A 16606-nucleotide genomic window follows, 5' to 3' on the forward strand; every position below is an offset into this window, starting at 1 on the left:
GTGGTAATTCAAATGTTCATCATACAATCTAGGATGTTTAATGATTGATGCATGTATCAGTGATACACTAGGTGCTGTAGATACTGCACCTCAACTTGACGTTTCTAGATAGAAAGCATTTCATCATGATCAGGAGTATCACCAAAAACTGTACTTGAAACCACCCTGGTGAGGGGTGCCCCTGGCATAAGAAAAGGCTGACATTTTTGGAGGTATCATACCCATGGTTATACATTTTTCTTTCTAGCTATCTTTTTTTTTTTTGCATCTCTCTTGAGCTTTAGTTTTTAATTCCATTTCTGTATTCAAAGCAGTAATAAATACTCAATGGCTTAGAAAGAGAAGAATTCTCATGACCACCACTACATTATAGTTTAAAGACTCAAAACTACATTGTCTAACATCTATCTTCAAGTATTCCTTTGCGACTCTGAAGTACAACAGTAGTACGTTATTGCACATTGATTCCCAACAGGCCCTTTTTAAGAGTGTGGACCAGTTGGGTTGGGCGCAGGGCAGCGCACAGCCCGAAAGCCCGGCAGGACCACCTTGCCCTTGCGATGCAGATCCCCCTGGGAGCCCGTGTTCAGGCGCTGCACCAGGAGCTTTTCGTAGAGCAGAGGGTGATAGGCCCCGAGGGTGCAGGCCGCATCGTAGTACAGCTCATGGTAGTGGCAAAGCTCTGTCTGCCGGATGGACGGGATGTATTCATACACATGCACCTCTCTGCACATGGACATCATGATGAGGATTCCTGATATGAAAAAGAAGATAATTAGAACCCAATGAACAACTCCCAACAAAAGGGATCATCTCGTTGGAACGGTGGCAACGGGGAGTGACTGTGGCAGGAGAGACTCACTTTGCACTCACTTTCTTGCTACCTTTACTTTTGCAATGCTAGAACCTCCGTTAAGTGGCATGCTTGCAGTTCATAGGGTGTGAGGGCATATTAAGATGTAATACTCTAATATATTCACTGGTTCAATTGATTACTGTGGGTCTGGGAACAAGAGATAAAAAAAAAAGTCATTGAGCTTATGGGGACACAGTCTAGGGAATGACAGATTTGCAATCCCTAAATCAGGCTATCCCATATCACGTTCTACACACATATCCCATGTGGTTTGCAATGGTAGGACTGTTGTGTTCCAAAGAAACATGCTATAAAAAGTTGATTATAAAATAGTTGCTTGATTATAAATTGACTATAAAGCAGTTGTTTGAAAAGTTGTACAATGGAACTATAACAATGGAACAGCTATTATAAAACACTATCATTGTTTGAATGGAAAGAAATGGAATTAGGGTGACACAGTTTAAGAATAGTATTGACAAAATTATTTTTCTCACTTGAATATCAGTATTGAAGTTTTAATTTCTTTTTTTTTTAATGTTACAGATAGAGAGCTACAAAAGCCACCTGTCACTGAGTGAATTTTATCCTTGATCTAAGCTGACAGGCTTTGTTTCTTTGCCTACTATCACTAATGTGAACCTTTTTTAAAAAACATGCTTATCACCTTTCTGGAAGGGTATCCCTTGTTATGAAAAAACAAAAAGCCACACAATTAGCTCCTGTTATAGCCAATATTTGTCTGCAGAGGACAGTCATATTCCCCAATTATTAACTGTGTTTGCAACACAAAAATTCCAAACCAGAGAAGTCCTATATAAGGGACACTGTGAGAGAAGAGGGAAGGAGCCTAATTTTGCCTGGAGGAATCCAGAAAGGCTGCCTGCCCAGAGGAGGTGAAGCCTGAAGCTCCAGGGGCTGCCTGGTAGGCAATGGGCAGAAGGAAACAGGAGAAGGAATACTGTTCCAGAGACAGCAATGTTCTACTGTTCAGAAGACTTTAGAGCCATGATTCAGTATTGTTCCATTTTACACACTCCTAACAAAGAGAAGGAGATTATGCAGGTCAAATTTTGTGAAGTTAAACTTATTCTCAAGGGCAATGGTCAAAACATCAAGTGGCTGGTCAGTTCTTCTTGTTTTCCTCCCAGGTCTACCAGTTTCCTCCCCTTTTCCATGGCCGAGCTATCGCCTGGCTGTGGCATCTCCCTTGGGCTGGCCTAAAGCCACAGTGGCTCAGGTGGCACCAACTGAGAACAAGGAAGCAGTGCCTCCTGGACACTGGGTATGTGGGACGGGCACCAGCACGGGAACACACAATGCAGGTGTAAGTAAGTCTTCCTCTTTCTGATCAGCAATTACTGCTCTGTGAATGTTTTTCTCCCCTGCATAAAACCATTTGCAAGGAATTAACATGGTGAATGAGAAAGGCATCTACCCAGGAAGAATTAAATTATTTGATTCCCAGTAACTTTAAACCTAAACAAACAAGAAACTCTCTGGCGTGTATGTTCTCTGGAGGTGAAGTCTGCCCAGGGCCTGTGTCTGTGGAACCAAGGATGATGGCTTTGTGTTTTCCGATGAGGGGCTGTGGACCAGGTTCCTATGCATTGCCCAGCACTGCCAGCTCTCCCTCACCTGGGCATGGGGTCTGCTGTGATGGCTGTGGCTGTGCACACGGAACCCCCCGAAAGGGGTGCCCTTCACTTATGGACAGGACTGATCAATACATTTATTACAACATTTTTCCTGCACCCAGCAGTGCAGTGGTTTCAAGGGTGTCTTTTGCACAAAGGCATCTTACGACCTAGCAGTGGAACTATACCCCGAAATCACAGGTCCCTGCTACCTGGGCATTTCTGTGAGCCAATAACATGTCAGTATCTGTGGGTATTGGCGTCAACTGTGTCTTGAGCTGTGACCGTTACAGTTCTGGCTCTTACACTGGGTGGCTTTCAGAAGCCAATCTTCTACTTGGGAAATTATGCTGGTCACGCAGTTGGCCCTCCCCCTAAAGCAGTAGTTCTCAAACTTCAGCAAGAAAAAGAATGACCCAGGCAGCTTGTTCAAATGCAGTTTCCTGGGATTTGTCCTCTTTCCCAGAAATGTGGTTTCCATTGCTTTGTGTTGAGGTCCAGGAATCTGAATTTTTAACAAGCATTCCTAAACTGTCTGTATTGAAGGGCCATTTAGAAAAAATTTACAGGCTATCACAGACCAATACTTTTGTAAAATACAGTAATGATAAGTTACCAGAAAAATGATCACCCATTTGGATGCCATGGCTATATGAAATTGCTATAAAGTTTCTAAATACTTGCAATTTCTACAGTAATCTAGTTATGGACCAATAACAAGCCTTCCTGGACCAATGCTGGTCATTGATGATGCTTTGAGGACCAGGCTGGGCTAACACACATATTCTTTGACAATCACTGTGGCAGATCCCCAAGCTGTCTCATGGGAAGTGAGACACTCTGTATGTTGACAGCTACTCTAGAATTGAACTGCAACCCAACCCCCAGTAAGAAGAACCTTGGGTAGTTTCCCTACACATCCTTGTGATCTTCTTGGTCTCAAAAAGCTATCAGATGCTTGAATCTGATTATTTTTCCTGGAAAGTTTTCCAGGGAAAATGTTTACTCTTGCTGCTAGTTAATTGTTATATCTTAAATCCTACATCTGCTAAATATACAATATAGATTTTGTCATTAAGACTAGGCAAAAAATTATGCTCTCAATAGACATAAATAGGTACACTTATTTTCTCATATAAGTACTTTATACTGTAAAATAATTTCTAGAGCTTCAGAAATAGAGCAATTTGTTGGTTAGTTCACAACCGTCCAAACTGAAAGCCAATAGATGCTAAAAAGGGTGTGTTTGTTGTTAGCTATCTGAATAGTTCCTCCTGATGTTTGCCCATGAAATAGAGATTTAGTCACAATGGTTTCCCTATCTTGTTTTTTAGTCTTATGTAAATTTGTGGCTTCCTGGAACTATGAACCACAGTCTACCTAGTGCATCCTAAAATTTAAGTAACAGCAGCATCTGCTCTGAGTGTTTAAGTGACAGCAAGATATAGTACTGATATCAGAATTGGTATGGAGGCAACTTCAAGGGGAAAGGAAAAGATTAATTTACAGCCCTTTGGGTATATGTGAAAGGTGGACAAGGAGGTTTATGGTACCAAAGGAGGAGAATATTCTTTAACATTTTAAACCTTTCCTAAAGCAGCATGATCAATTCATTCGGCAAATGCATACTTTGCTTTTTAATTTTAAAGCTCTTATTATACATAAATTTGAGTTTAGATTCAGACTCTATCATATAATAAGTATTGAAGTCATTATTCTTATATCCAATGTTGTTAAATCTACACATCAGTTTTCCTAAGAGTTACTGATGGTACTTAACATTACACAAAAACTTGAAGGATAAATTTCTTTATACTGTGTGAAAAGGAGCTAGGTGGACGTCACCGTTTGGAGGTATGTGACAGCTCTCACATAGTTCCGATATGTGTGTGAGGAACGGGGTGTGTGGGGAGCAGATACTGCAGGCAGGCAGGGGGGGACAGGGTTCGGAACAGAGTCTTCAAGTGCTGTTGGAGGCCTCTCCAACTAAATTCAACATTTATCAAGCTGGGCACAGAGCTAATCATCATTAGGGACTCAGAGAAAATGTCTTCCAAAAACAAACAAACAAAAAAAACTAAACTAAATTAAAAAGCTGACCTTTAAATTTAAAACAGGTAGAAAGCCCACGAGCAGACCACACTGAGGATGACTTGAAGAATGTATCCTGAATGTTATACTGAAAAAAATGTTTGCACACTACCACCAGATCTTTTCTGCAAAGTTCTGACACTGAGCCTTGTCCTCTACAAACGACATAAATGAGAGCACATGGCTCTCGGAGGTTCTCTGAATAACCACCAATAAGGTACTACGTCAGGAGTCCCCAGCACACCCCTAGGTTCAGTGATTCCGTGGGAAGACCCACAAAATCCAGCACAGAGTTGTACTCATGACTAGGATTTATTATGACAGGAGATACAAAGCAAAATCAGCATAAGGAAAAGGTGCACAAGGCAAAGCCCAGGGGATACCAGCAGCAAACTTCCACAGTCCTCTCCCAGGGGAGTCGCACAGGGACTTAATTCCCCCAGCAATGAGTTGTGACAACTGCTATGGACCAAATGTGTCCCCCCTCCACCCCCCATGCACATGTTGAGACCCCAATCCTTAAAGTGATGGTACAGAAGGTGAGGCCTCTGGGACATTATTAGGTCACGAGAGTGGAGACCTCGTGAATGGGATTAGTGCCTTTATAAGAAGACATGTTGTAGAGCTGATCTCTCTCTCCAGCGACACCATGGGAGGACAGAGCAAGAAGGCAGCCGTCTATGAACCAGGAAGAGAGCCTTCACCAGGAACCAAGTTGACAAAGTAACTAATCTCTGACTTTCCAGCCTCCAGAACTGCCAGAGAAAAATTTGCACTGTGTAAGCCTACAGTCCCCAACCCCAGGGTCACAGACCAGTACTGGCCTGTGGCCTGTTAGGAACTGGGCCACACAGCAGGAGGTGAGTGAGCAAAGCTTCATCTGTATTTACAGCTGCTCCTCATTGCTTGCATCACTGCATAAGCTCCACCTCCTTTCAGATCAGCTGCAGCATTAGATTCTCATAAGGACTGCAACTCCTACTGTGAACTGGGCCTATGAGGGATCTAGGCTGCATACTCCTTATGAGAATCTAATGCCTGATGATCCGAGGTGGAGCTGAGGCAGTGATGTTAGTGCTGGGGAGCGGCTGCAAATATAGATTATCATTAGCAGAGAGGTTTGACTGCACAACAAATGTAATGTGCTTGAATCATCCCAAAACCAGCACCCCACCCCTGTCCATGGAAAAACTGTCTTTCATGAAACTGATCCCTGGTGCTAAAAAGGTTGGGGACCGCTGGTTTAAGCCACTTAGTCTATGGTATTTGTTATAGCAGCCAGAAAAGATTAAGACAACAACACATGTTAAATGTTGACAACCAGAGAAGCTTGTTAGAGACTCAGTGCTCGGGTTTTTATTGGGAGCTGATCATGTAAGCAGTCTGCCCGGCATGTACCAAAATTCCAGACTCCCAGAAAGAAAGCAAGTATTCAATATAAACCATATTTCTTCCATAAACAGTATAGACCACTGAACCACTCTTATCAGTTAGAGGGATGGGAACCTTCCCAAATCCAAGTTCCCAGAAACCAGCCCAGGGCCAACCTTGTAAGCAGCCTCCCAAGGATAAGCAGTCAAGCCTGTCGTGCTATTTTTTCTGTACAGATACCATAAATGCATGAATTCAAAATATCACATTACTTCATTATCATTTCTTCATGCCAGACTGATGTGGGGAATTCACATCTGGTTATGCTAAAAATGTTATTGATTTCTTTTCATTTCCTCTCTTATGCCTGCTTAAGATTACCTAACATGCAAGAAGAATACAAATAATCTAATACTATGCAATTCAGTAAAGAATAACTTTTTAAAAAATCACTTATGGAACTTTTATGTTAAGTAATTTTGCTTATGGACTACCAAAAATTAACTATTTATACCTTCATCACTAATAAAAGTTTTACTGCTTTCAACATGAAACTGGACTTTTTGACAGGCAAATAAATATTTAGACACTTTTTAATGTGTTTTTCAAAGCCAATCAAATGGGCATTTAGCCAGCTGTTTAAAATCTTTAAACAGAATTTAACTAATGCTAAGTTTCTTACAAGGCCAGTTTTTACAAATGACTCCATATGAAGGATTCACTTGAAGAAAAAAAGTGTTAGTACTTTCTAGGCAATTATGACTCAAGAGGTTTCATTTGCCAAACTGTGTACTTTTAAATACTGCATAATGTAAGATAATTACCAAACCAATTAAAAAGCATTTTTACTGGTCTTGATAAAATGTCATGTTATATGATTCAGTATAACAAGCAGAATGGACACTTATTTATTTGCTCTAAAATATGAATAAAAAGCAAATTTTAATGCATGTTCAGATTATCACAAATTCTAAATAAATGAGGTTTCCTTTATAAATCTTTACTTTGCGTGTATAGATATATTTGCTATGTTATCAGAGTCTAGTGCAGTTTAATCATTTAGCATTTAGCTTAATTGTGATTACAGCAGAACTATCTTGCTTTTCACCTGACAGAATATTCAAAATAACATCCAAAATCATTAAGAATAACAGACTCTGCTCCTTGATGACAATATCCTTCCAGTAAAAAGCAAAATGAGCTGTGGGTTTAAAACAGAACACATATAAGCAATAAGAAAAAATACTAGCTTAAAGCAATGCTAATAAACACTTGAACATAATTCATATGCAAGGTAAATTAGGAATTTCTGAGAATCACCACTGCAAAACATTTTTTCTGAATGAGAGGTGAGGGGAAAGGGCTAAGTTTATTAAATATGTCAGGCTAATGGAAATCTAGCAGCTGTTTTGTGGTTTCTCCATAAATTCAATGGTAAATGGAAAATTATGAGAGCTACACTTAAGATTTCTTAAAGAGAAAAAGTGACTTTTTAAGTGGCATTTCCAGAAAATACTTTTAATTAAAAGATGGTTTGGAAATCTGAACTTGAAACAATTTAAGAAGTCTCTACTATATTAAATAAAATAATATAATATAAATTGTCCTTCAAGAATAATAACTTGAAGGCCAATTTTTAGCTCACTTATATTGGATTATTTGCTGCCAACACACATTCAGGATTCATTATTTACAGGTAAATGCAAAAAGTTGTTTCTAAAAAACAAAATTGTGGCACATTTTATACAATCAGAAATATAGATGTTTAGTGGCTTATTATTTTTGTTAATGTTGTGAGTCTAGATGATATATTGGAAAATTAGATCCCAAAATACAATATAAAATGGGAAAGAAATGAAGTTATACCCTGTTTTTATAAGCATATTATTCTTGTGCATACATTAAATAGCCTGAAATTATAGTGTTTACATCTGTGAATTTCAAAAATATTAGTTATAGTATTATCAATAGTGGCTGCCTTTAAAAAAAGGGAGAATAGAGGTGTTGGTGTTTCCTGCAATAAAAAGAACTGGCAGTTGTACATTATAAACGAGTTCCATGTCTGTGTGTATGTTGGACTGGACTGCTGGCTGCAAGGCCTGTCTACCCGTCAGTGCTCAGGCTGTGAGCCAAGGGCAGGGAGACTGGTGCCTCCTACTTTGCCTGGATGCCCTACTGCATGTAGGTGGCAAACCAATCCAGGTGAGATCACTCACCTTCTATAAAAATATCTGTCATTAGGGGGGCAAAATAGAAGCTATGGGATTCCGAGTAAATTATTCCTTATCCTCAGTCAGGCTACGGCACAGTAAAAATGACTTCATTGCACCAAATAACAAGATAAAATCTCTAGTATCCAACTAAGGATAAAAGAGAGAAATTTTCCTTACATATGAACAAGTAGCTCCCTATGGGCTGAGTGTAAGGAACCTAATGAGATGAAGCTGTTCCAAAGAAACGAGTCCTTATGGATCTTCTAAATTACCCTGATCAATGTTATATCCTTTCAATTTTAAAAATACATATGCGGTCCAGTACTGGGTGTACAAATCCCTTTACTGCTTCTCTGAAGAAGAGGATGATGCAAGTGATACATCTCCCATATATCCACTAATGTACATCTTTCTGTGAACTGTGAGGACACATGTGGAGTCTAACTAGCAACTCAACCAGGTAATCCTTGGGAAAGCAATATGTGGGCTCTTGGCAATCATCAAAATGTTATACCCTTTGCACTGGCACTAATACTACTGGGAACTTACCTTAAGGAAATGCTTTAAAGGAAAGAAAACTCTATTATATAGTTACAAATAGAAAATGCTATAGTCTGTAATAGTATAAAAATATGGTAATGACTCATCAACATAATTGTGTGATAATATCAAATACTCTGAAACAACCAAAATACTCAACAGCTAAAGAAAGGCATAAATGATAAACCTATTTGATGTAATTATATGGCCTCTGTAATATTAAAGAAAACAAAAGTCCACTTTCACCGTGATTATAGATCTTAATGAAAAAGCAGTCTTTTCTATTTGGGAGTACAGTCTTATTTAACCTAGTGTAAAGTTTTAGATGAGGTACATCACAGTAACAGTAAGTAGGAAATATTTGTTATTGTGCTTAGGCAAATGATGATTCAAATTTAAAGATACTATCAGCATATTCATTTTAGAGATGAAAGGACTGGGGTTTAGAGATGGTAAGTAACTGGCTCATGTTCATACAGCTAGTTGAGTGGTGGAGCCAAGATTCGATTCTGGTCTCTCCAGAGCTATAGCAAAGTGACACTTACGGGGCTACTGTAAAGTCAAACTCGGGGATGGGTGGGCACCCTCCCGCATGTGAGACCAGTTAAGTCAAATGTGAGAGTCTATAAGATAACATAAATCACAACCTCCCGTTCATTCCTTTGTTCATTCATTCAGCATTACGGGAGGCTCATTCATTACAACAATGTTAAGCTGCAAATGTGGTCAAGATTTGGAAGTGTATATGCTAAAATAAAATCAGGATAGCACTACCACGAAGAGGGGGTGGGGGGTTATTTGTCGTTTAAAAAAATGTTTAAACATTTAGTTATGTTATTTTCCTTCTTCTTATAATATCTGCAAAGTTCTAGGACATACTTCAAAAAAGCCGCAAGAAAAGCTAATGAATCAAGACAGAATGGAACCCATTCTACTAAGTGAAGTATCCCAAGAATGGAAAAATAAGCACCACATGTACTCACCATCAAATTGGTTTCACTGATCATCACCTAAGAGCACATTTAGGAATAACATTGATCGGGTGTCGGGCAGATGTAGGTGGGGGAGGGGATGGGTGTATACACACATAATGAGTGTCTAGGGGATGGACATGTTTGAAGCTCTGACTGGGGGGGTGGGGGGGAAAGGGCAATATACGTAACCTAAACTTTTGTATCCCCACAATATGCTGAAATAAGAATTTAAAAAAAAGACTGATTCTCTTCCTCAAGGTTTGGTGAAAGCTTTGGACCCATATCTATGTGAGGATGAATCATATCTCTAAACCTCCTTAGCTTAGATATGTTAATAAAATAGGATTTCTTAGAAAGCTAGTCAAGCTTTTACTGATTTCCAAGCAATGACCTTGTTACCATAAGTCAAAACGTATTTGCATAGTTATTTTTTAATGTTTTGAAAAATAATTATCAATAATCAATATGCAACTTTGAGCAAGGTTTTCATGTTTAATCACAGTAAATATTCAACTTTTTAATAATAATTCTTCAGAATATTCTGTTAGGTAGAGTTGCTCAGTCATAATAGGAATCTATTATATGTTAAAATGTAGAAAACATGATTTTAAAATAATTCAGAAATTTAAGAGAACTTCAGTATACATTATAGGTATTAAAACTGTAATAAGAATCTTATTAATATTAAGCTTGTAATTAAAGTATAGTTTAAGTCATTTAATGTTAAAATGTATTTATATTATATCAATATTATAATTATTTACATGTTCTCTAATTCAGTTATTATAAGGAAAACATAATAAATTATTATCTTTGACAAATTCTCTATGTACATGAATTGCAAATTTCTGAAATCAGATGTTTTCCCCACAATCAAATGACTTTTGGTGAAGAGCTGCTTAAAGTTTTCTTTAATGGCAGGTCAATGTGTTCCTCAAATCTCAAAACTTACTGTTCTTTCTCTTTAAGCATAAAAGGAAGTCCTATTATTTGCAGATAAAAGAAGGAGAACTTATTTAGTTGCAAGCTAAGTATTTCTGTCCAAATCTGATTTTACCAGGAAATCTGATTTCCTTCTCTATAGGAAATGGTACCAGGCAGATCCTGCAGTGGTGAAGGAAAAGCTCAGCCCTGCCACGGGGTGCTGGGATCAATGCCAATTCTGATGTCACAGTATCTCCAAGCTCACCAACCAAAGGACACTCACCTGGTGCCCTAAACAGAAATTTCATCTAGACTCTTCTTCCCTTCAATATTTATTACTTTCCTTTGCCCAGCAGAAAACATATATGCACACACGCACACACACACACACACACACACACACACACACCAGGTCCTAACCCAACAAGGCAAGACCCCATGATTTATAAGCTATCAGGGATGCTGTTGGTGCTAGGCTAGGGGTTGCTAATGAAGGTGCAAGAAGGATGTTACACTTTTTGAGAAGAAGGTGTTGGCTGAATGTCTTATTCCATCTGGCTGCTGTAACAGAATACCATAAACAGGGTGGCTATAAACAATGGAAATTTATTTTTCACAGTTCTGGAGACTGCAAAGTCCAAGATCAAGGTGTCAAGAGACTCAGTGTCTAGTGAGGGGCCACTTCCTGGTTCACTGATGGCTGTCTTTTTGCTGTGTCTTCATGACAGAAGAGGTGAATGAGCTTTCTGGGATCTCTTTTATAAGGGCACTAATCCTATCCATGAGGGCAGCTGCACCTTCATGACCTAATCACCTCTCAATAGTCCCACCTCCTAATCACCTCGGGGGTTACAATTTCAACATACAAATTTTGGAGAGAGAAACATCCAGTCCACTGCACCGAATCATCTGCCCAAATATTACAGAGAGGATGGTTTTTTGAAATCAGTGAGAGCTGGGATTTGACTTGTTGATTTCCAACTTATTCTCCACTACTCAGTATGTCTAAGAATCTGGGTCCCAACTTGATAGAAACAAACAAGAATCCCGTTATTATGTATGTCATTTCATGATAAGTTTTATGAACATAAAATGAGTTCATTAGAAATGGGAACAAATTTTATAGCTATGTCTTCAAAAGAATAATTGTATTTGTAGTTAAAAATATAATAACACTGAAATATAGGATTTCATGCTACAAAATTTCAAAAGACAAAGATACAAATAAGTGATATTTTTGGTAATAATATGTTATATTGTTTTAACTAAACATAAATAAAAATAATTATTCCAATTGTGTTTAAACACTGCAATAAGTAAGTGACTAGTAGTTACTAAAGAATTTTGTGTCTGCCTGCCGAGCCAAATGCATATCACCTTGCTGGTACTTCTATCAATATAGTAGTAGAATCTGTAGACCAGATTTCTAAAGTTCTCTCTAACTTTAAGATTCTAAAAAGATAAAAGAGTGGTTCTCAAAGTTTGGTCCCAGGACCAGCAGTATCAGTATCACTTGAGAATTTGTTAGAAGTGCAAAACAAATTCTCACCACCTCCACATATTAAGCAACTCTGGAGTGGGCCCAGTAATCTGGTTTAAAAAGCTGTGGCAGCCACCCTCCAAATTGGGTCCCAGTGATTTCCACCTGCTACTCTTGCCTTTTGTGTACTTCCCTCCAATAACAAAGGTGCTGACTTGTGTAACAAATATTATAGAATGCAAATGTGATAGTTACAACATCATAAAAACATGTGGCTTCCTCCTTGCTCTCAGATTCTTTGTTCTCAGGAAGCCAGCTGTCATGTTGTGAGGATGCCCAAGCAGCCCTATGGAGAGGTTCATGTGGTGAGAGACTGAGGCCTCCTGCCCACAGCCCACAGCCATGCAAGTGAGCCACCATGAAAGCAGACCACCCCACCTCCATCTGGATGGCTCAACTGTAACTCCATGAGAGACCACAAACCAGAATCATCCAGCCAATCTGCTCCGAGATTACTGACCCACAGAAACTGTGTGAGATAATGAAAGCTCACTGTTCTTTTAAGTATCTAAGTTTTGCTTTGCAGCAAAGGATTACTAATACACAAATCTTCTGGGTGATTCTGATGCATGCTAAACTTTGAGAACCACTGAGCTAGAATATTCATTCATTCACCAAATAATTATTATTGGTGGTTTTTTTTTTTTTTTTTGGTATCTACTATGTGCCAGGCTAAGAAGAGGAACACAATGATGGGCCAGACACTGCCCAGCTTTTGATGCAACTATTCTTTTCCTTCAATGCACTTATCATAGTCTGTAATTATATTTTATCTACATCTGTCTCCCCCCATCCCCCACCAGCACCACAAGGTGTGGGCAGGACCCTTGCCTGGTTTCCATATTACCATGTCCCTGGGACCAGCCCTGTGCCTGGCACACAGGAGGTGCTCAATTAATATCCACTTGATGGATGACTTCCTTGTTCACTGCCTTCCTCCTATGTGATGAATTCAGGTCCCATTAACCAGGACTCTGAATAGCACCAACAGCACCGTATTTAAAGAGCTCAAGAGCCTCTCCCTGGGAATCTAACTGCTACTGGATCCATTTCCATACAGAGAAATGTCTTTTGTGTTCAAAATAGTCATCTTTTAGAGTCCCTCTGTTTCACACATGCGGATTCCTAAAAATGTATAAGGAAAATGTATGTGGTGGGTTTAGAAATATAAATAATTACATGGGAGACTATTTTTCACATATGGATGAACACATCAGTAAAGGTTTCAGCCACAAAGATTGAGGGAAAAAGGCAATATAAAACCAGCCATGTGTGTAGATATGTGCATCTATTCAATGAACACATCAGCAAAAAAAGTGATTCGTGCTGCTTCACCTCCAGTGCAGCCCTGTCCGGATCAGAACAGGAGGCTGGGACACTGCCAGGGTGCTCTTTTCTGACGATGACCACCCTGCTGACCCATGCACCTGGGGCACAAGACAGAAGGTGCAAACTGAAATGCTCTAATCCGTCATAACTGCTTGTCGATGGGTTCTTTCATTCGGGAGCTGACGTTAGAGGTTAGAGTATTTGGAAATGATGAGGTGCTGAGACAACAAGTCAATACCTTTTCAGCATGACCTCAGAACACGAAGCAGCATTCGGAGAACCTTTTTGATACAAGAAAGAAATACACTCATTGATTTTTTAAATTCTTATGACAGATTGAGATGTGGGTGACATCATTTTAGTGCTATTTAAGGATATCAGATAAATTATAAAACAGACTCTGGCTCTCAACTGATTTCTGGTCAAGATAAAAGAGGAGGTGGAAAGATTATAGTAGCTTCGGGGATAGTCAGTGGGTGCTGGTGTTTTGCTGAGCAGAGCTCACCCAGGCTGTACCTACTGCCTGTCCTTGGTGAGCAGTCTTGCGCTTGCCTGTGGCAAGACACAAGAGCCATAAATGAATTTATAAACACCAGACCATGGCTTCTGCTGCATCTTCTGTCCCCACCCACAGCTTGTCCAGTGGGAACTTAATGATTCCTTATCAACTTGCTGTTTTTCATTCTTCTGTAATTAGGAGAACTTAACAGTGCTGTCCTATACAACTTCTGGGACCAGGAAATGTTCTCTATCTGCACTGTCCAAGATGGTAGCCATCAGGCCATGTGGCCACTCAGAACTTGAAATGGAGCTAATGGCACCATGATGGAAGTTTTCTTCTTATTTAATTGTAATTAATTGAAACTTAAGTAGTCATATGTGTCTAATAGCTACCATATCGGGCAGAGCAGTACTAGGAAATAATGATTAAAAATTGGCTAGCTACTTCATTCTTGGAAAGGTTTTATTATTATTGCCATTTCTCATCTGAGGATTGAGGGTCAGAGGATTAAGTAAGTTGCCCAAGGTCAGACAGCTAGCAAGGGGCAGAGGAGAATTCAAACGCAAACCTGTGCAACCTCAACCTACAGTCTGGCAATGACATCGAACTGCATCCTCCTGCTTCATGTCAAAGAAGCGTTAAACACAATCATCAGCCTCTGAAATCTCCACATTCTCAGTCAATAGCTTTGAAAGGAAGATGGCCACGTGCAGCATAATTATTTTTCAATAAAAACACGTGCGAAGTCACTTTTTTTCAGCTATGACTTTCTAACTTGAATTTTTAAACCACATGTTGATAATAAGTATATTTGACAGGGCCCCCTCACTATGCTTTAAAACTTTCGCTCAAATCAAATATTAGCCACATGAATTCATGAGAAGGTGACAATATGAAAAAGACTTTATTAAACTCCTGCCACATCCTATTGTGCCACCTAGGCATTATTCCATCCTGTTTACCCTTTGCTGACAAACCAGATTATACTTTCTTTTCTAAATCAACAGGATCCTCTGAAATTATACAAAAGATAAAGAACTTGGAGTTTCAAACGAGTCATTTGGAAACAAAGAGTGTCAAAGGCATGACTTTAATGGCGAGAAAAAAACTTGTGGTTAAGAAAAATAATAGGCAGTCATGTTGTAAATTTTTTCTTGAGTTCTATGTAAAATATTTCACAGTGTTACAAGACCATAAACCCACTTTAAAATCTGCGAGGCTCAACTCAGGATATCTGTGTGTCCTGTGTCCATAACCAAACCAGTGTTATCTTCACAAATCTGTCCTTTACGCACAGGGACTCACTGCACAGCCCAAGGAAGGCATAGGGCTGTCAATTCATTGAAATTGGGGCAGAGAACATTACAGTTTCTACAGACAAAACCAATGTTCCCGGTTCTACTATGGCCTTTCGTATTGCCAAGGGGATCTAGGATTTTCCTTAGTATTACCCTACTCCAGTAAAAGCACAGAAATAATGGGATGATAAGCTGAAACACAGTTAAAGAAATGGGGTAAAACCAGAAACTTTGAGGATCAAAGCCTGGCTGAAAAAAATATAAGCCAAATGTGATTACCTTGTTACATAAAATCCATCTTTGGCTTAGAGCCAGTGGTCTCTCTGGTTGAGAGAGCTGAACGAGATACTGGAACTAGTCTCATCAAAGCTCCACCTACCAGTAATCTTGCAACACGATGCACTATCCTGTGGTCACAAACTCAGCTCCTCAGCCTGGCATCCCATAAGCAGTGTGAACAGGAGTGGGTGGTAGATTGAAGATGCCACAGATTCCTGGAAACGCCTCCCTCACCTCCCCTCAAGAGGCGGGGTCTGTGTTTCTCCCCTGGAATCTGGTGAGTGCTGTGCTGGCTCTGAACAACAGAATAGCACATGTGACGCTGTGCAAGTCTCTGGCTGTCTATCCTAAGAAACTGGCAGCTTCTACTTCCTATCTTTTGGAACACACTCCCTAGGATCCCTACACTGCCATTTAAGAAGCCCAATTACCTTGAAACCACCACGCAAAGAGGCCATGGGCAGGCGCATGGTCAACAGTCCCAGTGGAGCCAGGCCTCCTGCTATCCCTGCCAGGAGGCTGGACATGGGAGTTAAGCCATCCCAGACTGAATACCACTAAGTGACCCCCAGCAATACCAGGTGCAACAGAAAGAAAAAATCATTGGCCCACAAAATCATGAGAAAAATAAAATAGCTCTTGCTTTACACCTTAAAATTTTGGAGTAATTTGTTATGTGAGTTTTTCTTTTTTTCTTAATCTACTTTTCCTCCAAAACCACCAGTTAATTGCTCTTACTATACAGGTTGAGCATCCTTATTCTGAATATCTGAAATCTGAAATGCTCCAAAATCTGAAATTTTTTGAGTGTCCACGTGATGTTTAAAGGAAATACTCACTGGAGCGTTTCAGATTTTTGGATCAGAGATGCTCAACCAGTTAAATATCTGCAAATATTCCAAAATCCAAGAGAATCTGAAATTCGAAACACTTCTGGTCCCAAGTATTTCAGATAAGGTGTACTTAGCCTGTATAACATGACCGTCTATTTATTAAATATTAGGCCTCCCCTGCCCGCTGCCCGATCGTTCCAGTTTTTGACGTACACCTAC

At 39.5% G+C, this 16606-nt stretch overlaps 1 protein-coding gene across 1 annotated transcript in view; it reads right to left on the reverse strand.

Moving 5' to 3' along the window:
- Positions 1–427: 427 nt before the first annotated feature.
- Positions 428–16606, reverse strand: part of ST6GAL2 (ST6 beta-galactoside alpha-2,6-sialyltransferase 2) — a 29620-nt gene continuing 13441 nt past the window's right edge. Inside the window, exon 5 of the mRNA XM_045548916.1 lies at positions 428–754. Within this exon, the coding sequence (XP_045404872.1) occupies positions 483–754 (272 nt within the window). The 3' untranslated portion in view covers positions 428–482. The remainder of the gene's footprint in view (positions 755–16606) is intronic.

The sequence above is a fragment of the Lemur catta genome, chromosome 4, assembly GCF_020740605.2.
Source record: "Lemur catta isolate mLemCat1 chromosome 4, mLemCat1.pri, whole genome shotgun sequence".
Taxonomy (NCBI): Eukaryota; Metazoa; Chordata; class Mammalia; order Primates; family Lemuridae; genus Lemur; species Lemur catta.